The sequence below is a fragment of the Peromyscus californicus genome, unplaced genomic scaffold, assembly GCF_007827085.1.
Source record: "Peromyscus californicus insignis strain IS unplaced genomic scaffold, ASM782708v3 Scaffold_5__1_contigs__length_169319896, whole genome shotgun sequence".
Classification (NCBI taxonomy): domain Eukaryota; kingdom Metazoa; phylum Chordata; class Mammalia; order Rodentia; family Cricetidae; genus Peromyscus; species Peromyscus californicus.
The window spans coordinates 12622392-12645039 of record NW_026294573.1 but is presented as its reverse complement, the minus strand read 5'-3'; the positions used below and the strand labels follow the sequence as shown (position 1 = coordinate 12645039).

General features: G+C 44.5%; 1 protein-coding gene across 2 annotated transcripts in view; it reads right to left on the bottom strand.

Annotated features, from left to right (window-relative positions):
• Window positions 1–22648, bottom strand: part of Spen (spen family transcriptional repressor) — an 82453-nt gene that overhangs the window by 55727 nt on the left and 4078 nt on the right. For both annotated transcript variants that reach the window (XM_052718337.1, XM_052718338.1), the window contains exons 2-3: window positions 10485–10805; window positions 5954–6430 (exon numbers count right to left, since the gene is read on the bottom strand). In XM_052718337.1, coding sequence (XP_052574297.1) covers window positions 5954–6430; window positions 10485–10805 — 798 coding nt within the window. The remainder of the gene's footprint in view (window positions 1–5953; window positions 6431–10484; window positions 10806–22648) is intronic.

Here is a 22648-nt window from a genome sequence, read left to right as displayed (position 1 = left end):
GTTTTACTTTGTCTGTTCGTGGGTTTGGTTTTTCTTTTTTGGAAGGTGTTTTTGAGACAGGGTCTCACTACGTAGCCTCGCTGGCATGGAACCTACTCTACAGATCACGCCTGCCTCTCACTGCCTCTTGAGTGCTTGAATTAAAGGGATACACGTGTCTTCTGTTTGTTTTACAGACAGGGTTTCATGTATCCCAAGCTGGCCGGGAAATTCATTGTGCAGCTGAGAAGGATCTTCAACTTCTGATCCTCCTGCTGAAATGATAAATGTGTGCACTAGGCCTGAATTAAAAGAGCCATTTCTTCCAAAACAAAATGAAATAGTCTAAATTTGTATAACATTTCAAAATATAACTCTTTTCGTATGATTTAATTATACAGGAAAAGAAAACATCTGATAAAGGAACACAAGACTAGGAAACCCTTCTCAATACCACAGAACCTAATTTTATTCACAATCACATGACCAAAGTTCCCACCTATCTCCATTCTGCTTTTCCCTTCACGTTAACTAAGAATCATGTGGGTTTAGGGTTTTTAGCTCATTCTGGGAAAATGCTCCTAGTCCTATTCTTGGTGGAGAGCCCTGGTGGTGTACCACTGACTCAGACACTACAAAGTTCATCCTGGTTTTCATGAGTCAGCACAATTTGACTCTTTAACACACTGTGTCCCCCATCATCCCCAGTCAGGGGCTCTCACAGCCCAAGCTTTCCTTTTCTGAGGGACTAACCATATCTATTCTAATTTAACCTCCATGGTTTTGATGGGGTTGGTTTGGTTGACTAGTTGGTTTTCTGGAGAGAAGGGTGGTAAAGTTTGTGGACTTGGAGCACGCATGTGTTAAAGAACAAAGCCCTATGCATGCCAGACAAGCACTCTACCTCGTGAGTCCAGCAGTTGCCTTTCCAAAGCACACATCTCATAAGCTATCTCTTCAAACGCCTTTAAGTGTTTGTCTCTGCATAAAGAACAAACCAAACCCCGGGGGCTGGAGAGATGGTTCCATGCTTAACAGCACTTACTGGCTCTTGCAGAGGACCAGGGTTCAGTTCCCAGTACCCACACAGTGGTCCAACACCATCTTCTGATCTCTGTGGAAGCTAGGCACATGTGGTACACATATACACATGCAGGTAAAACACTAATACACATGAAATAAACCTAAAAAAATTTCATTGTAAAAGGATAAAATCCTGAATTATTAACATGCTTAAGCCATTTTTTTTTTTTTTTTTTTTTGGTTTTTCGAGACAGGGTTTCTCTGTGTAGCTTACTTAAGCCATTTTTAAATTATCTGCTGGTCTTAGCCAGCACTCAAGATGCAGAGGCAGGTGACTCTCTGAGTTTGACACCAGTCTGGGCTACATAGTAAAGTTTCAGGACAGCCAGCACTATGTAGAGAGCCCTTGTTACACTTACACACACACTTACACACACACACACACACACACACATTATCTGCTGGTCTCAAAACATTTAGATCATTCCTCTGCCCTCAAAGTCCTCTGTCTAAATTAAAATGCCTTTCTTTTCTTAACTTCTACATATCCTTCACAGCCCAACCAAAGCTGTCTCTTAAGAGTCAAATAACTCTCCTTCTGTTCTCCACTGTTCTCCACGTAGACAGCCAACGGTCGGTGCAAAGCAGCTGTCACACCGCTAACAGAAGAAGGAACTCGATAAGCTAATATGTGAGGCTCAGGTAAGGAACTAAAAGCAACATATGTTAAGGCTGAAATACGCAGGTCCAGAAAACACTGCTGTAGGGCATGTCTCCTTTGGAACCCTCTTACGTGCCCTCAATCAAGGGAACTGTTCAGGAAGTGGTGGCACTGGGAAGGCAGAAGCAGGTGGATCTCTGTGAGTTGGAGGCCATCCTGGTCCACCTACAGAGCTGGTTCTAGAACAGCCAAGGCTACACAAAGAAACCCTGCCTTGGGAAAAGAAAGAAAAAAGAAAATGTGGCTGGGAATTGTGAACACAATCTTGTGTTCCCTCTACTCAGGAAAAAGAAAATTGTGTGCGTGTTCTGTATTACTATATATGAAAAGAAACCAATAACCCAAGAAATGTATTAGAACCTCTTAAAAGGAGAAAACAAACACTTTAACAGCACAATCAGGCTGGCAGCAGGCTCAACAGCTCAGTTGGTAGCAGGCTTGCCTGGCATATGGAAAACCCAGGCTCAACCTGAGAAGCCCATAGAATAGGACATGGCATCATACACTTGTACTCCCAACATGGAGGAGGTAGAAAACAGGAAGATCGCCGGGCGGTGGTGGCACATGCCTTTAATCCCAGCACTCAGGAGGCAGAGGCAGGCGGATCTCTGTGAGTTTGAGGCCAGCCTGGGCTACAGAGTGAGTTCCAGGAAAGGTGCAAAGCTATACAGAGAAAGCCTGTCTCAAAAAAAACCAAAAAAAGAAAAAGAAAGAAAGAAAGAAAACAGGAAGATCATCCTCCATTAAAATGGGTCTGAGGCCAGCCTAGAATGGGGGGATTGGGGAAGACACGACACAGAGTAAGCATTATCAATGACCCTTCCCCAAACCCTCGGGGAGCTGTCCTCAAATAGCAAACTTGAATCCCTGGCCTCCTTGCTATGATATGGCTTATCAGTACAAAATACAAGGAACAAAATTAGCCCTAAACTTCTAAATTTTAAACATATAAAACCCTGTGTGTGCAAGACAAATTAATCTGCTCAGCTGGTCAGACATGGCCTTCCAATGGCCCTCCAGCACACATCCTCTATGTAACCTAGACACAGTCACCTGCCGCAATCATCCCTGGCATCTTCTCGTTCACCCACTTTCTCCCTGAGATTTAGTCCTTAGGTCGTTTCCAGGTACATCTTGCCCTTCTTCAAGTTCAGACAATCAGAACACAGATTTTAAAAACTGTGAGCAGGCCTGGGCAGTGGTGGCGCACGCCTTTAATCCTAGCACTCAGGAGGCAGAGGCTCGCAGATGTCTGTGAATTCTTGCCCAGCCTGGCCTACAACTTGAGTTCCAGGACAACCAGGACTGTTGCACAGAGAAACATTGTCTCAAAAAGAAAGAAAGACGCCGGGCGGTGGTGGCGCACGCCTTTAATCCCAGCACTCGGGAGGCAGAGCCAGGCGGATCTCTGTGAGTTCGAGGCCAGCCTGGTCTACAGCGCGAGATCCAGGAAAAGCGCAAAGCTACACAGAGAAACCCTGTCTCAAAAAACCAAAAAAAGATAGAAAGAAAGAAAAAACTAAAATAAACAAACAAACATAAACCCGTGTGAGCAGAGATCAGCTCCACGAGCAGAATTAGATCACTTGTGTTGAAGTTTTCAGTCCCAGTCAGACTGCAGCCCCAGCACTCGGGGCAAAGCTGCCCACCAAAGGCTTTCCTGACACCAACATCAGCGTCTGCACACACTTTCAGGAAAGCTCTGACCCACCAAAGGCTTTCCTGACACCAACATCAGCGTCTGCACACACTTTCAGGAAAGCTCTGACCCACCAAAGGCTTTCCTGACACCAACATCAGCGTCTGCACACACTTTCAGGAAAGCTCTGACCCACCAAAGGCTTTCCTGACACCAACATCAGCGTCTGCACACACTTTCAGGAAAGCTCTGACCCACCAAAGGCTTTCCTGACACCAACATCAGCGTCTGCACACACTTTCAGGAAAGCTCTGACCCACCAAAGGCTTTCCTGACACCAACATCAGCGTCTGCACACACTTTCAGGAAAGCTCTGACCCACCAAAGGCTTTCCTGACACCAACATCAGCGTCTGCACACACTTTCAGGAAAGCTCTGACCCACTGAAACGCTGTGGGGTTCCTTTAATGGCAGATTTTAGAGAAATGATAAAAACAACTCGAGGCAGGAGAAAGAAACAATGAAATTTTATAATCAGTTCATAGTATTAACTTCATCAACCATTGATCTAGACAACAATCTAACTTCTCTGACTTCCCAAAAGTTAAACACCTGCTTCACTCAAATATGGTAATTTCCCAAATATTTAGATCATAGCTAGATTAGGAAAAGGAGACTAAAATTTCCACTTTATTATTGTGAATTAGGCAATTAGGAAGCCTAAGAGAGCTATTCAATCATGTGGCTATTTGCTTCTCTTAAATCTAAGCCCATAATATTGAAAGAAAAATCTGGACTTTTTTTTTTTTAATATTCATTGGTGTTTTTCCTGCATGTATGAGGGTGTTGGATCCCCTGGAACAGGTAGCTGTGAGCTACCATGTGGGTTCTGGGAATTGTACCTGGGTCCTTTGAAAGAGCAGCCAGTACTCTTAACAGCTGAGCCTTCTCCCAAGCCCAGATCTGAACTTTTTAATCAGGTCAAAGAAGCTGTGTCCTCTAGGTTTATAACATATACCACCTAAACTTATGTAGGGCACCTGGTTAACAGTCTAAATAACAGAGGAAGAGGGAATGCTCAAGCCTGTGAGCATCATGAAGCCGGAATGGCTGCTGGCTAGTACAGAGTCTTTGTATTTATATTTATATTCTGAGGCTGCAGCAAACACATTACATGCCCTTTTCATCTTAATACTCACAGTAACAAGTCTTACTGGTTTTCTGGGAATCTGGGGTTGTTTTGCTGTGAGGAGTGGCAGATTCAAACAGGGTCTTACTCTGTAGGCAAGCTAAGGACTCTTCAGCCTTAGCTTCCTCTGTAGTAGTCATTACAGGCAGGTGCCACCGTATCTACTTCTAAAGTAAGGTTCATATAAACAGGGAGAGAGCTGAGGCCCAGAAATCACAAGAAAACTATCCAAAGTTACATAAAGAATGTACCATCTGCTGACCTCTGTAACTTTAAAACCCTCACAGCCTGACCTCTAAATATCCTTGTTAAAATGACCTTCAATTTATTATTGCTCATCTTTAACATAAAACTCCTTGATATATAAAAAAAAAATCCCAATAAATCCATTCATTATCTCAGCCTTGAAAAACAAAACAGTAACACTAGGTGAAAGAAAGTATTTATAAATTTGGTAAAGCACACTGTGGTGTTAAAATATGATTAACTCGATGACAATAAACAATGTATTCCACCAACACATTTCACCAAACAGCTTTTAGAAATGTTCGACCCCAATAAGTTGACTCCACATACTTAAGAAATAAAAATAAAACAGGCATGGTGGTGCACGCCTTCAATCCCAGCACTCGGGAGGCAGAGCCAGGTGGATCTCTGTGAGTTCGAGGCCAGCCTGGTCTACAAAATGAATTCCAGGACAGCCAGGACTGTTACATAGAGAAATCCTGTCTCAAAAAAGCAAAAGGAAAGGAAAGGAGGGAGGGAGTGAAGGAGGGAGAGAGGGACAAACCTCAGAGATCCATTTGTCACAAAATCTGCCTCACCAGCTTTCCGTCACTATTTCTCTTCCTTTTTAGTACTTTAATTTTAACATTAAACATATAAGGGATAAAACAGCATTGGCATAGCCGGGCGGTGGTGGCGCACGCCTTTAATCCCAGCACTCGGGAGGCAGAGCCAGGTGGATCTCTGTGAGTTCGAGGCCAGCCTGGTCTCCAAAGTGAGTTCCAGGAAAGGCGCAAAGCTACACAGAGAAACCCTGTCTCGAAAAACCAAAAAAAAAAAAAAAACAGCATTGGCAAACCATCAGTTAGATTCTGGTTAACTCGAAGTCTGCATGTTACTCGCTAAATATATAATCCAATATTACTTTCTTTAAAATAAAATACCGCTGGAGCACACCTTTAATCCCAGCACTTGGCAGGAAGATCTCTGAGTCTGAGGCCAGCCTGGTCTATAGAGCCAAGTTCCAAGTCAGTCAGGGCTACACAGAAACCCTGTCTCGGAAAACACGCCCCACTCCCACCCCCCAAGAGTGCTATGATCAAAACCATGACTACTGACCCCCAAGCACCTGAGAACACATGAGGAGCATGTGGAGTAGATAGATGGCTGAACCTACCTGTCCGTGCTGGTGCTGCTGCTGCTGCTGATCGACTCACTGCTGGAGGATCTACTTCTAGAGCCGCTGCCGCTGGGGGACCTGGTGGGTCTGGACGCTTGGCTAGCCAGCCTCTGCGGGGACTGGTTTCTAGACTGGGACGAATGTGGTGAGCGACTCCTGCTGTGCTGGTAACTGCGCTCTGGCCTTCTGCCTCGTACCTCCCGGGTAATGTCGTCCCTGTAGATATCCCTGTGTACCACACTGGGCAGTGTAAACTGCTCCCGAGCCCTAGGTTCGTATCGGGGGTCATGAGCGTCAAAGCGGTTTGGACTTCGACTCCGAGAAGTGTAATAGAGCCCATGTTGCAAAGTCCGTTCTCGAGGGTCTCTATAGTAATCCTGATCGTAATGTCTCGTCCGATCAAATGCTCCCGTCCCCCGGTCATGGTGTCCATAGGCACTATGTTCATAAGCACGCTCCCTGCTATCTGAAGCCCTGCATTTAGGAGGGGAAAATACTGAATCAGAAAGGAGCAAGCACAACGGAAAGCAAGTCATGCAAACATTCACTTCAGAGCTGTCTCTGTGCCTCATCACTCTCTGAACAGCACGAACCTTAGTAAGCAAAACACTGACAAGCTCAACGTTTTACTTGACTCCAAAACTTCACTAGTGAGCGTCGTTTCTTTTTACTTCTATGCTGGGCCTTCCTCAGTAGAGTTCTGCACGTCAGATGATTCTTTTATGGGAGATTTTCCAACTTGTATAAAAGGGGAAGGGTGTGTGTGCATGTGTGTGTGTGGTTCTTTTTTTTTTGGACAGTCTCATAGATTAGGCTAACCTCACACTCCCTATGTAGATAAGGAAGACCTTAAACTTCTGATCCTGTACCCACCTCCTAAGTGCCAGGGTTACAGGCATGCACCACAATGCACAATGCCCAGTTTATACTCTGATTTTAGTGGGAAAGTTTGTCATTGCATCTGCTTATCTGGGGTTTGCTTTTCTTTTTTTAGACAGGGTCTCACTATGTAACCCTGGCTGACCTAGAACTATATGTAAAGTAGGTTGGCCTCAAACTCAGAGATCTGCCTGCCTCTACCCCTGAATGCTGGGATTAAAGGAATGCACCCACCAGGCCCAGCTTAATGTTAAACTTTATTACAGTTTCATCTGGATAAAACATCTACAAGTCTTTTATTTACTTGCCGTTATTTTAGAACACATCTGCTTACTGCACCGGAGAAGACACTGAAGCCTGTGACAGCCCACGTTTGCAGTAGGAGGACTGCCAATCAAATCAAAAAATCCAAATGCAACATTTTCTTACTCTTGCACTTTTCTTCCCTTGGAGACAGGGTCTTGCTAGCCCAGGCTAGACATGAACTTTCAATCCTCCTGCTTCACTCTCCCTAAGAATTAGGGCTATAAGGCATATGCCACCACTATCAGACCTCAATAATTTTTGATGCTTGGGTACTCTGAATAAATTACTAAGCTATATAAATTGCCCAAATAATTAGAAATCAAAATACTGGGATGATGCGTAACATAGTCTGCATAACTTTACCTAAGAACATGAAAGCTGTTTTATCTCCTTGTGCTCAAGTGCCACATAATTTAAGTGCTCATTCCGGGATTCATTTTCTCACTCTATGTGCTCAATGACTGGGGGAAGTAGGTTCTCCTGGCTCTGACTACATTCGAGGTGCCTAAGACGAAACTGGGAGTGCTAGTGACCAAGAGCACTGGGGCGCAGCGGTCAGCCACGATGTGACTTAACAGCACTGGCTGGTGTTTTGCTGAGATCAATCCAGAGCCTTGCACGTGTGGGACAGTGTCCCACCACTGGGCTACATCCTCAGTTCCCTCAACATTTTCAGTCAGGGTGCGGATGTTCACCAGCCCAAGGGCTCAGACCTTACTGCATAGATGACGGTGCACGCGCAGGACCTAAGACGCAGGGCGCCCAGCATGGTAGTCCATACCCTTTTCAGAGGCAGAGATAGATAAGACTCTGTGACCCTGAGGCCAGTGAGACCCTTGTCTCAAAAAAAATAAAAAATAAAAAAAATTAAATAAACAACAAAACCAAACAAACAAAGAAAACAAGCAAAAGTCCTACTCTTTTAAGAAATTCTAAGTTCTCTACTTCTGCAGGGCACAGGCACCAAGTCACTGGAGCTTCTCTGCAACCTCACCCTCTATCAATCTTCTACCAAAAGAAATAAAGACTCGTGAGAGATAAAGAGTTAAACTCTCTGCAACAAGACTAGATTCACTGCTCTGTAAGAATTAGCATCATTGTCTCAGTATCCTCCTAGAGTCCCAGTATCTCCCTCAGTGTTCATTCTCATTCACCATCTCACTTAGTACCAACCCTACTATCCTAGGCTGTGTGCACATCTGTGCACACATGTGCTTTCTGCACATATCCAAGGCCATGTGGAGGACACACCAGGTGTCTTCCTTGACCACTTTATACCTTATTCATGTTCTCATTTTGTAGCCTTGGCTGATCTAGAGCTCACTGTATAGACTAGGCTGGCCCAGAACTCACAGACACTCACCTGCCTCTGCCTCCAGTACTGGGATTAAAGGCATATGTCACCACTCTCAATTTACACCTTATTTTTGGAGACAGGGTTTCTCTCTCACTGAACTTGGAGCTAACCAACTGAGCTAAGCTGGCTGGCCAATAAGCACCAGCAGCTGCCCTGTCTCCAGCTCCCCAGTGGGACTGACAGCGACACATCACTGTGCCAGGACGTCACTGGGTGCTAGGGATCTGAACTCAGGTCTGTGGTTGCATGGAAAGCATCTTACTGACTCAGCCATCTCCCTGGACTCCAACAGGCTTTTTTGTTTCTTTTACTGCCATCATGGAAAACTAAGCTGGCAAAGGGAGAAGGGATCAGTAATATATTTCCTTCCTAAGTGTATTAAATGACAGATTTTCCTTTTTCATTAACTACAATTCCGAAATTGAAATATTTCAATGTCTAACAAGAAGGTTCCCTGAGATTTATAAGAAAGCAGTGGAACAGGTCTTTTCTGCACACTACCAATGTTAATTGGTAAAAGCATAATTAATGATGTAACAGAAGCAACAGGCAACAGTTCTAGACAGTTAACTGCTCTAGCTGGTACTTCATAAGGATGTGCAGTTCTTATCCATTAGGAAGATACAAAGGCAGGCACAAGAGAAGCAGAGCTGAAATCTAACCGCTAGTCTTGGATTCATCTATTAGTACTAAATGCGTCTAAGTTAGTGGGGGAAAGAGAGGGTGTGACTTGGGTTAGAAGAGGGGCTAATATACACAGGTCAGGACATACCAACCTTTTCCAACTGTGGAAACACGACCTATAATCCCAATTAAATCTAGGGAGAGAATTGTGAACATAACTTCCCCAATTTTGGCCCCTCTTACAGGGGTAATCCACCTTCTTAGTGGGCAAGGGTGTCAAATGATATTTAGATGAACCACAAGAAAAAAAAATCTTAGTGACCAGACAAAATAATTCCACAGGAAGCAAGTAGTCCCAGACCAAGTGTAACTCTCAAACCCCCAGACTTCTTTCTTGAGATAGTAGACAATTATAAATTGATCCACATTCATAAAAATCTGCAGCCCTAAGTACGATCAGGCAGCTGGCATCGAGGAAATTTCTCTACAATTCCAATGAATGAGGAACAAAGTTGCTGACAACGGTCCTTTTGTAGACATCCAGTCATGTGACTGCTGTATCCACAATGGATGGGGTTGTGTTCAAAGCTAAAGTTCCTTCAACGGGCTGAGACAGTAATCCTCTTCCCTCGGCTAATGGAGTCTTGAGATCACAGCATCCCATACATTCCAGCAGTTAGGACACGGCTATATTCCAGCATTTATGAATGTCCATCATCTGTTTCCCCATTCCATCGAGAAACTGAGTATATTCCACAGAAATTGAGTATATCCAAAAGGGAGAAATCAAGCAATGCCTTTGTTTTCCTCATCCACGTACACATTTCCACACTCAAGTATTGTTTGTAGTATCCAAATGGTAGAATCAATGATCTGCTAGATATTTTGTGACAATCCAATGTGTTTGTAGACTTTACAGACTGAAAACCGAGAGGTGCTTATCAGCTTGTAAAGGATCTGTAGGCTTTGATATTCCGGAAATATTCCAAATAACCCGAAGACAAAACCAGCAGCCAAATAGCTCCATCTGGTAGTAAGGATATATCCAAGGAAGGCCTTGATAATATCCAAAAGGAGGAATACTTCCTTCTAGAAGCCAAGTAACTCCAGAACTGATGCTGCTGCAGGAACTCTTCCACCATGTTATCTCAGGAGTAGATATCCAATCTGCTGCAGGAAATATCCTCTACGACTCCGTGAGGTACCAGCCACTGGGACAGAAATCACTTCCGTTTCCAACCCAAAATAGGAAACATTGAGAATGCCCAAAATTTTAAATCCATCTGGGGCCCCTAAATTTGAGTTTCTGTTTCTCACCATATCAAATACAAAATACCTGCCTACAGAAACCTTGGAACTTACCCATCGAGTCTCCGTTCATAGCGTCCTTCTCGTGCATGAAGTGATGGTGGGGGGCCATAAGCAGGCCCTCCACCACTTCCTCTGAACCCAGAAACCTCTCTACTACGAGATGCTATGGAAACTGTATCATCCAATCCCCGAGCAGCACTTGGAATAGTGCCTGGTTCATTATAATCCGTGCGTAGGTCTCTATCTCCCATTTTGTTGACTGAGTTATGAGCTTTCTGTGCACTTTTGATGTCCACAAAATCCACAAAGGCAGCCACTCCTCCTTCAGACCCCCGCTTGGGGAGAATTTTGACACTTTCCACGCGGCCATATCTGGGGGGAAAAATGAAGTAAAGTTATTTATGTACACAACAATTTCCCAAAAGGTTTCCTTTTAAGGTAATTTACATTATACATGTATGGGACATGAACTACAAAATAGCTTTCTGTTGGAGGTACCTGTTCGTATGTGCTCACTGTGTGGGGAGGCCAGAGATCCCTGTCAGGAGTCTTGCTCCACCTCCTCATTTTCTAAGACAGGGTATCTAGTCTGCTGGCTAGATGGGAAACCAGTAAGGAGATTACAGGGGTGTGTCTCGCTTTTGTGAGGATGCTGGGGATCAAACACCAGTCTTTGTGTTTGAACAGTAAGTACTTTATGATTGAATTATCTCCCCAGGCCCCAACATAGCTATTTAAATGGCTCTCATTTAAAACACACACATACACATACACACACACACACACACACACACACACACAACTCATTTGACTTACAGGTTTTACACTCTCTGAAACAAATATTTGCACATCATTATTTTTATTACTCTCATTTGTATTTACTGAAACTACACTTAACCTTTCAAGAACACTTAGTAAATTTAATATTGTAACAAAGATTATTAAACAAAAATAAAATCAAAGTCGTTTTAAAATACTGAAATGGGATGTGGTGGCACATAACTACAGTCCCGACACTCAGGAGACACAGGCAAGAAGGTTGAGAATTATCACCAGTCTGGCTACATGGTGGATTCTAGAACTCATGATAGTGTGTGTATTTCACCATGAAACAACACTTTTATTTATTTATGTATTCATGGAGGCACACACGTGATACAGTGGGCAGGTGGAGGTCAAAAGGACAGCTTTCCCAGAGTTGGTTTTTCTCCTTCCACTGTGTGGGTTCCAAGGATCACACTCAGGTTGTCAGGCTTGTTGAGTCCCTTTAACCTTTAACTCAGCCACCCCACCAACACAATGTGCCTTCTGTGTGGGGGTGGGGGTGAGAGCGGGGGGGATGGCACTCATGAACTCTAGGCTGGCCTCAAACTCACTGGAAAATGGCTGGGCTTTAGGTGCTCCTGCTCCCTTCCACAGCACCTCGTGCTGGACTCACAGGTGTGCACCACCACCATTGTTTGCGGTGCTAAGAACTTCTGTGTGCACTTTACCAACTGAGCTACATGCCCAGCCTTTTGTGTGTTTTAATGAGGCCTATCAGAAAGCAGGCGCAATCTTTTGTTTGTTTGGTTGGTTTTGGTTTTTTTGAGTCAAGGTCTTTCTGTATAGTTCTGGCTGTCCTGGAAATCACTGTGCAGACCAAGCTGTCCTTGAACTCAAGACATCTGCCTACCTCTGCCTCCGCAAGTGCTGGAACTAAAGGTCTGTGTCATCATGCATAGCCAAACTCACTTTTTAATTACATGGACAAAATGCTTTGACAAAACAGACTTCCTGTGGGGGGTGGGCACATACCTATAATCTCAATCCTGTAATCCCAATACTCGGGAGGTAGAGGCAGGAGGATCAGGAGATCACCCTTAGCTATATGGCAAGTTTGAGACCAGCCTAAGCTCCAGGAGACCCTGTTGGAGGGGGGCAGGACAGAATAGATATCTAGATATTCTACTGTAATTATCCATCTGGCCTATGACTACTAAGGACTCAAGCCCTCTACCTCCTGGGTACTGCAATTAAAGGCATGTGCCACCTCACCCAGAGGTCATTTTTTCTTTTATATTGACTTTGTATGTATGAGTGGTTTTGCCTGAATATACATATATGCACCATGTGTATGCCTGGTGCCTTCAGAGGTTAGAAGAGGGGCTGAAACTGGAGTTACTGATGGTTGCTGGGAAATTGAACTTGAGGTACCTTCAAGAACAAGTGCTCTTAACTACTGAACCATCATCTCTCCGGCCCCCAGAGATTAGTTTTTTTGTTTGGTTTTTGTTTTGTTTTGTTTTTGTTTTGTGGGTTTTTTTTTGTTTGTTTGTTTTTGTTTTTTGTTTTTGTAGACAAGAGTTTCTCTGTGTAGCTTTGGAGCCTGTCCTGGAACTCACTCTGTAAACCAGGTTGACTTTGAACTCAGAGATCCTGCCTGCCTATAGCTTCCAAGTGCTGTTATTAAAGGCATGTGCCACCACTGCCTGAAATTTTTTTTTAAACACACATCATTTTCCATCAATAATTGGCTAGACCCAGAGGGCTGACTAATTTACTAATCATCTAAGTTTTCAGGACAGAATGAAAAACTACTCAAAATATTGTCAGGTTTCCTCAAGGTTTAGTCTTTCAACATTCTCAAGTGTCTACAGTAAACATTAACAGTCCTTAGAAATTCCCTGAAGAATCTAATTTCAGTATATTAATGACCTGAGATCATACGTTTGAGAACTCAGTAACATAGCAGAAGAAAAGCCTGAGACTATGAGAAGAGACTGGGGCTGGTCCAGTGGTGCATGGCTTTAAAACTGACGCTCATGGCTGGAGAGAAGGCCCAGCGGTTAAAGTATGCACTGTTTTTGCAGAAGACAGGAGGAGCCCAGCTCCCACAACCGTGCCAGATTACTCAAACTCCCTATGGCTCCAGGGAGTCTGATGCCTTCTTTTGGCCTTCATGGGCACCTGCACATGCATTACATACCCACATATACCCATACTGTATATACATAATTTAAAATAAAAACATGACAGGAGGTGGTGGTAGTGGTGGCGGCAGCGGCGGCGGCGGCAGCAGCGGCGCAGGCCTTTAATCCCAGCACTTGGGAGGCAGAGGCAGGCGGATCTCTGTGAGTTGCAGGACAGCCAAGGCTAGACGAGAAATCCTATCTTGAACTACCCCCCCAATACACAAGTAGATTGAATAAATTAAATAAATATAATAAAAAATTTTTTAAAAAATCTTGTCAGGTGCATTGATTGATTTTGTCTTTTCCTTTTTTTTTGTTTTGTTTTGTTTTTTGGGTTTTTTTTTTTGGTCGTGGGGTGGGGATGGGAGTCCTTTCCTAGACGTGAGGATTTTGCATTATAATCACTTTGCTATTTTCTCCGAGGTTATACTACAGCTCAGTGATTTTTGTTTGCTTTGGCAGAGAGAGAACATACACCAACAAAGAGTTGTAAATCCTGTTCCCTCCTTCCTTTCCCATCACTCCAAGGACAGGGATAGCTCAGGGTATTAGCTTTTTCTCTAGAGACCAGGAGCCCAGTGTGGTTGGTTCACACTTTTAATCCCAACACCCAGAGGCAGAAAGAGGCAGGAAGACCGCTACAAATTCAAGGCCAACCTGTTCTCCACAGTGACTTCCAGGAAAGCTAGACCTGTCTCACCACCCTACCCCTGTGGTGCTGGCTTTAGGGATTTCTTGTTTGTTTGTTTGTTTGTGTGTACCTGGTGCCTGAAGAGGTCAGAAGAGGGCATCATGTCCCCTAGAACTGAGTTACAGATGATTGTGAGCCACCATGTGAGAGCTGGGAGCCAAAACCTGATGATTTTCTGCAAGAGTAACAAGTGCTCTGAGCCATTGAGCCCTCTTTCCAGCTGCAGAATCTTGCCTGCAAAGGAGAAGTAAAGTTGTGCAGTACTGGTAGGTGCACACGGGCAGGCACTCCAAGGACGTAGGAGGCTGACCTTCCTGCACCTATCTTTTGAGTGCTGGGATCATAGGTATTTATCGTGCTTTGAATTTGGTTGTTTGTTTTGAGATAGGGTCTTACTGTAGCACTGATCAACCTCCAAGTGTTGGTCCTCCCACCTTAGCTTCTAGAGTGCTGGAATTAGAGGGGTGAGCCACTGTGCCTGGCTATGTTGTGATTTTTAAACTCCGTGTATATGTATATGCTGGGATTTGAACCCAGGACCTTGTGCATGCTAGGCAAGCCTCCGTTATACTCCCAGCTCCTCAAATGTGATCTTCTAGCTGTAGGCAAAGCAGGATTAGATGGAAAACTTGATTGTGTTATTTTCTTTAGTAGGGTGTAGTTCTGTTGTCTTGTTTCAAGAATGACTCAGGGAGGATTGCTGTATGAAGTGGGAGGACTATGCAAAGAAAGTACATGGTAGTTGGTTGTTGTTGCCTATGAGAACAGTTTCAAAAGGAGGAGTTAAAATTATCCATACGTTTCTGTTGGTAATCCAGCTAATGAGGGAGGTGTTGAGAGAAATCATTAGCTTTTAATGTACTGATGTTAACTTAATTTTGGTTACTAGGGACTGCACAAAGGCCTCATGCAAGTTCAGCCAGCTCTCCAGCACTGCGGTGCCTCTCCGGCTGTGCTGCTGTTATTGTGGTGCTGGGGTGGAATGATTTTCAGCTTTGCCTGGTTAATGTTGCTCTGGAAACTGTGTGGTGAGTTTCCTGTGGAACTGAGGAATTGGTTTTACACTAGGAAGGGTCTTCTTTTCATCTATTAGGAAACTGCAATTGTAAATTTCATGAAACAAATAATCTTGGTTTTGTTCCCCTATGTATCAAGTCCCTAGAACATCAACTCTTTAAAAAAACATTTCAAGATGGGCACACACCTTTAATCTCAGTACTCAGGAGGCAGAGGCAGGTGGATCTCTGAGGCCAGTCTGGTCTATAAAGAGTTCCAGGACAGCCAGGGCTCTTTTACACAGAGAAATCCTGTCTCAAAAAACCAAAAACAATTCAAACTTTAAGTATGTGTATGTGCGGGTATGCACACATGAGTGCCAATCCCTGTGGAGACCAGCAGTGGTGAGATGCACAAGAGCTGGGGAATACAGATAGCTCAACAATGTAACACTTGCCTATATAGATGAGACTAGGTTTGGCGGGGGGGGGGGGGGGGGGGGGGGGGGGGGGGGGGGGGGGATTGTTCACATGGGGCTGGTGAGGTAGCTCAGCAGGTAAAAGCACTTGTTCCTCTTCCAGAGGACCCAAGTTCAGTCCTCAGCACCCACATCAGGTGACTTATAACCGCTGCCTGTAACTCCAGCTCCCATGGATCTGATGCCCTCTTCTGGCCTCTTCCAGCACCTGCACTACAGCAGAACCATTTTTTTTTTTTTTTTTTTTTTTTTTTTTTTAAGAAAAAAAGGTACTTTAGGCATTACAGCTTTAAACAGTCACTGGTGTTTGAAAACAAGGAAGAATTAGTCATTTTGGCATAATTATAATGACAATAGTACTGTGGTATCTTTAAATAGTCTTACATTTTGGAAGTACTGAAACACTATAGTTGGAAAGGGCTAGAGCGATGGCTTCTTGGTTAAGAGCAAGTAATGGTTGAGCATGGTGGCCCACACCTTTAATTCCTAGCACTTGGGAGGTAGAAGCAGGTGGATCTCTATGATGGAGAACAGCTGCTCTACCTAGCAGGTTCCAAGTCAGCCAGAGCTATACTGTACCACCTTAACTCAAAAACAAATCACAACCACAGAGCTGTAATCCCAGAAGCACTCAGGGAGACTGAGACAGAAAATTGCTCCAGGTTAAGAAAAAGTCCACTGGAACTCAGCAGTTAAGAGCACCTGCTGCTCTACCAGAGGACACGGGTTCGGTTCCCAGCCCCCACATGGTGTTGGGTGATTCACAACCATCTGTTAATTCCATTTCCAGGGGATCCAACACCCTCTTTTTGGCCTCTGTGGGCATCAGGCATGCACACGGTGCATGTACATACATGCAGGAAAACATACACAGAAGTAACAAATAGGTCTTTAAAGGTGGTATCTCTTCCTTGGTGCAGTGGTTTGCACCTTTAATCCCAGCACTCAAGAGGCAGAGGCAAGTGGATCTCTGAGTTCTGGCCAGCCTGGTCTACACAGCAAGCAAGACCCTGTCTCCAAAAAGGGGGGGGGGGGGCAGGTTATAAAGAAAAAAAGAGTTCATGTTGAGTTCTAAACTATCGTTGACTACAGAATGAGACCCTATTAAAAGAAAAGGAGCTTGGCAGTGGTGGCACACACCTTGAATCGGGAGGCAGAGCCAGGTGGATCTCTGTGAGTTCAAGGCCAGCCTGGTCTACAGAGCGAGATCCAGGACAGGCACCAAACTACACAGAGAAACCCTGTCTGAAGGGACAAAAAAAGATAAAAGAAAAGAGGGGGGCAGGGGATGGGACTAAGGTTGCACTGGGGTTTCTCTGAAGTTAGAGCTGTATGTACTCTGCATGGTAAATTTCAGCAAACTACTTTTCCCAAGTCCACATTAAAGGTTGATGCTTGCATTATTCAGTGTAAGGTGACTTCATCATGATGAATTTCTGCTGTGGATGACTGATAAATAAAAATGCTGATTGGCCAGTAGCCAGGCAGGAAGTATAGGCGGGACAAGCAGAGAGGAGAATGCTGGGAAGTGGAAGGCTGAGGCAGAGAAGACGCCGTCAGCCGCCACCATGAGCAACAACATGTAAGATACTGGTAAGCCACGAGCCATGTGGCAAGGTATAGATTTATAGAAATGGGTTAATTTAAGATATAAGAATTAGATAACAAGAAGCCTGCTGCAGCCATACAGTTTGTAAGCAATATATGTCTCTGTGTTTACTCGGTTGGATCTAAGCAGCTGTGGGACTGCTGGGTGAGAGAGATTTGTCCTGACCGTGGGCCAGGCAGGACTGGAGAAAATTCCAGCAACAAATTTCCTAAAACTTGTTCTCAACAAATGTAAGAAAGTTGATAAATGGATTACTTGACCAGCAGGAGAGAAAACACACCTCAGACTGATGCACTGTTTAAGCTCAAACCTGAGGTGCGATCAGAGACAAAACCCCAGTGCCAAGAGCAAGGTGGCACCAAGTCCGATGCAAGAGGCAATGTCTCTGACTGAGAAGAAAGGGACAAAACCAGGGAAGCCACTTCCAATGCCACCTTCTTTTCCTTGCAGGGCTTACCATGCTGGATTCCAAGGAATTGTTAAGGGCCACCAGGGGCCATGTCCTCCTCAGCAATGGCAGGAGTGGGAGGCAGAGTAACTGGGAGATCAGTTACAAAGGACAGTAACTACTGAGCAAAGTTATACATATAAGGAAGGGAGTCAGGTTTCTCACTGTTTCAGAAGAGATTTCTAAATACAGAAAAGGGGAGGTTAAAAACTTCTCATCCCTTGAGACAGATTAGTGGGCAAAAGGGCTTGCTGTGGGTGCCTGGTGATCTGAGTTTGATCCCTGGATCTCAGTGGAAGAGAACCAACCCCCAAAGTTGTCATCTGACCTACATACTACACACACACAACACATACACCCCACCGCATGCTCAGGCCTGCACGTATACACACCATACACACCCAGAAACATGTGAACTCATTAAATTATATGGCACATAGGCAAGTGCGATGACCCGGTGAGTAAAGGCGATGCTACCAAGCCTGTTGACCTGAGTTCAAATCCCATGGCAGAAGGAAAGAACTGCAAGCCATCCTCTGACCACCACACAACTGCCGTGGCACATGTGCATACATATAGCACAAATAAATATAAACTAAGACTCAGCTGCATGTTCATGATTATCCATGCATGTACAAATGACACAGCTCTGGGGGTGAAAAAACCATAGAACTGAGCACTTAAGATCTTAATTTCTTCAGCTGTCTCTCTTCCCGTTCAGAGGTAGCTATCATTCTGTGTTTCTTCCCAATAAACCACTTGTGGGGGTGAGGGGAATCTAGATTTCTGGGGCTTGAGACGTGGTGCTAGCAGTTAACAGCACATACTATTCTGGAAGACCCAAGTTCAAGTCCGAGCTGCCCATGGACGGCAGCTCACAACCAGGCAAATAACTCCAGCTCCAGAGAATCTGATGCCTTTGGCCTCCAGGGCACCTACACTCACAAGCACATACTCACAGAAAGATATATACACATTATAACTAATTAAAAATAAATCTAAAATTGTTTTGATTTCTATACAACTACACCCACAGCAAAAAAGCACTTCTTCTAGAACTGGGGTATTAGAAAGTAGTATTAAAAATAAGTCTTTGCCATGCCTGAAACACTTAAAAGAATGGCTGGGATTACAGTAGATAATCACACACACACACACACACACACACACACACACACACACACACACCAAAAGTGGGGGAATTGGGGATTCTCTCTTTAGATTCCACAGTGGACTCAAATTTGTCCTCCTGTCTCAGCCTCCCAAGGAAGGCAACGGCAGTGGCATGGAAGACAAAGAAGAGGTATCAGCCAGTGCTGAGGTTGCTGGGCGGAGACTTGATGGAGGGACTACCAAGGCAGTATCAGGTAGCTCCCACCAAGTACCTGTCAGATACCAAGGGGGAGACTACACCACGGAAACAACCTAGCTAGGCAAATGTTCTGTGTTGTTTAGTTTGAAGACACTCTCTACATAGCCCTGGCTGTCCTAGATCACTCTGTAGACCAGACTGGCCATAAACTCACAGAGATCTGCTGGGATCAAAAGCCATGTGTCCCCATGCCTGGCCTAGCCAGGCAAACTTAAAACCATAGTGAGGACAAGGACAGAGAGGTGCTCGGTGCTTAAGAGCACTTATCACTCTTTTTGAGTTTTTTTTGTTTTTATTATATAGACAAGGTTTCTCTATACAACAGTCCTGGCTGTCCCGGAACTCGAACTGTAGACCAGGATGGCCTCAAATTCACAGAGATCTACCTGCCTCTGCCCCCTGAGAGATGGGATTAAAGGTGTGCGCCACCACTGCCATGCCCACTTATCACTCTTGTGGATCTGGCTTTGATTCCCAGCACCCACATGGTGTCTCACAACCATCTGTAATTCTAATTCCAGGGGCTTAATGCCCTCTGACCTCCTCAGGCACTAGGCACTCATGAGGTACACACATACATTCAAGCAAAACAGTTATGTACGTAATATAAAATAAATAAGTCTTCCAAACAAACAAACAAAAAAACATCATTGAGTAATGAGGCAGGTAATTACCCCCAGATCCACTCTGAAGATGGGAACCTATCACTTCTGTGGTTTTCTTTCCAAGAATGCATGGCCTGATATGGTCACAAGGAAAGACCAGAGAGATCCAGTCATCCTAAAGAAGGGAGAATCTGTGTTCTTTAAAACTCTAAAGTGCAGGAATGAACTAGAAATAGAGCTCAGAGATAAAAGAGTGCTTGCCACAGGGGGAGGTGTACTGTTCCAAACTTAAGGAAACTACTGAGTCCAGACAGCTAAAAGGACGATGCAGTACTACTGGCTAGGATTCTGGCACAGAGAGAGCATCCAAGGTGCCCATTCCTATAATTCCAAAGCTTAGGAGGCCGAGGCAAGGATTCATGGGGAGTTCAAAGCCAACAGGACTACAGACTGTGACAGACAGGCAAGCCTTTTTATTCGGGCATTATCTCAGGATGCTCTAACTTCCTGAAATATGAAAATACACAAGCTGGGTGTAGTAGATAAACCTGTAATCCCAACACTCAGGAGGGGAGGCTGGGGAAAGAGGGTCTGGTTCAAAACCAGCCTGGTTCCACATAGTGAGACTGTCTCAAATACAGGTATGTTAGGGTTTCTATACTTAAAATCATAAATAACTGAATCCTAATATTGAAGTCAGAAAGGTAGCTCTGTTCATAGACTGCTTGCCTACCATGCATGAAGCTCTAGGTTTGATGCCCAGAACCACATAAATTAGGCCTGACAGGTCATGCTAGAATCCCAGCACTCAAAAGGTACAGGCTGAAGGATCAAATTCAGGGGGATCATCCTCAGACTAGCAAATTCAAAGCCAGATTGAGAATAGGAAGATCCTGTCTCAACAACAAAAAGTAACCCAGCATGGTGGCTTAATCCCAGCAATTGTGAGGTAGAGGCAGGAAGTGTCTCCCTATATTGGAGGCCAACCTGGGTTATATATCAGTACCAGGGCCAGCCAGGGGTACATTAAAGAGACCCTGTCTCAAAAACAAAAAGTGTCAGGCAGTAGTGATGCATGTCTTTAATCCTGGCACCAGCAAGCGGATCTTTGTGAGTTCGTGGACAACGTGATCTACAGAATGAGTTCTAGGACAGCCAGGGCTATACAGAAAAACCTTGTCTCAAAAAAAAAAAACAAAGGGGGGGGATGGATTTGGGTGTCTAAATAATCTACAGTAGAATGACAAAAATCCTAATTTAAATTCAGTGAACTTTTTGTTTGCTTGCTCTTTTGTTTTGTTTTAGAGACAGGGTTTCTCTGTGTAACACAGCTCTGATTGTCCTGGAACTCAGTTTGTAGACCAGGCTGACCTCCAACTCATAGATTCACCTGCCTCTGCCTCCCGAGTGCTGGAATTAAAGGCAAGTGCCCCCACACCAGCTTCCCTGCCGCCACCCCTTTGAAGGGCAGGGTCTGACTGTGTAGCCTTGGCTGGCCTGTAATTCAGAGATCTTCCTGCCTCTGCAGATCTCTGGCACTAAAAGAGTTCAGCACCACATCAAAGCCCTAACACTGTAACTTTTAACTTAGTGGACAGGGACTCGTGGGAGGAGAACAATCTGAAATATGCAAAGCACACACTGAAAGCCAGCTATGTATGACTCAAAAAAACCACAAGCTGAGGGTGCAAGAAATGGCTCAGCCGGGCGGTGGTTGCACAAACCTTTAATCCCAGCACTTGAGAGGCAGAGGAAGGCAGATCTCTGTGAGATCAAGGCCAGCCTGGTCTACAAAGTGAGGTCCAGGACAGCTAGGGCTGTTACACAGAGAAACCCTGTCTCAAAAAAAATCAAAGGAAAAAAAAAATGTTTCAGCACTTGCTGCTCTTCCAGAGGACTGGAGTTCGGTTTCCAACACCAACACCCACATGGTGGCTCATAACCCTCTCTAACTTTAGTATCAGGGATCCACACCCTCTTCTGGCCTGCGTGGGTACCAGACATGCATGTAGTGCAGATATATGGCAAGCAAAACACCACTACAAATAAAATTAATAAAAATTATTATTTTTTTAGTTTTAAAAACAACTTTTGCCAGGTGGTGGTGGTGTCGGCTGAAATAAAGAGGGGGAGCAAAAATAATAGAAAGGAAATATATAATCTCCAACTGGATATTCAAGTTTTCATGAAATATTTTTAATACTTTTTAAAATGTAGTAGAGGACCGGAGAGATGGCTCAGAGGTTAAGAGCACCGACTGCTCTTCCAGAGGTCCTGAGTTCAATTCCCAGCACCCACATGGTGGCTCACAACCATCTATAATGAGATCTGGCACCCTCTTCTGGTTTAATAATAAATAAATAAATCTAAAAAAAAAAAAGCTGTAATGTGTAAGGTTAACTTTAAAAAATATATAAATTGGCCGGGCGGTGGTGGCTCATGCCTTTAAATCCCAGCACTCGGGAGGCAGAGCCAGGCCGATCTCTGTGAGTTTGAGGCCAGGCTGGTCTACAAAGCGAGTTCCAGGACAGGCTCCAAAGCTTCAGAGAAACCCCGTCTTGAAAAACCAAAATCATAATAATAATAATCTAACGGGCCAGGCCTGTAATCCCAGAACCTGGCAGGCTGAGAGAAAAAGCCAACCTGGGCTATATAGTCAAACAGTGACTACCATGGCAGCCTGGTATGAGAAGATCCTGACTCAAAAACAAAAATTAAAATTAAAAAACAAGCCAAAGCAGAAATAAATAAAGTTTAATTGACACTTCACACTGAGGAAAGTGAGAGCTGGAAGCCACTTAGAAAAGCTTTGCTCCAGCTCCACCACTGTCTTTACAACACTCTACATCAAAATTTCCAAAGTGTCAGCATTAACAGGCTAAACATATGAAACCAAGGCCGAAGCCTCTTCTTTTTTTTTTTTTTTTGAGACAGGGTTTCTCTGTGTAGTTTTGTGCCTTTCCTGGATCTCGCTCTGTAGACCAGGTTGGCCTCGAACGCACAAAGATCCACCTGCCTCTGCCTCCCGAGTGCTGGGATTAAAGGCGTGCGCCACCACCGCC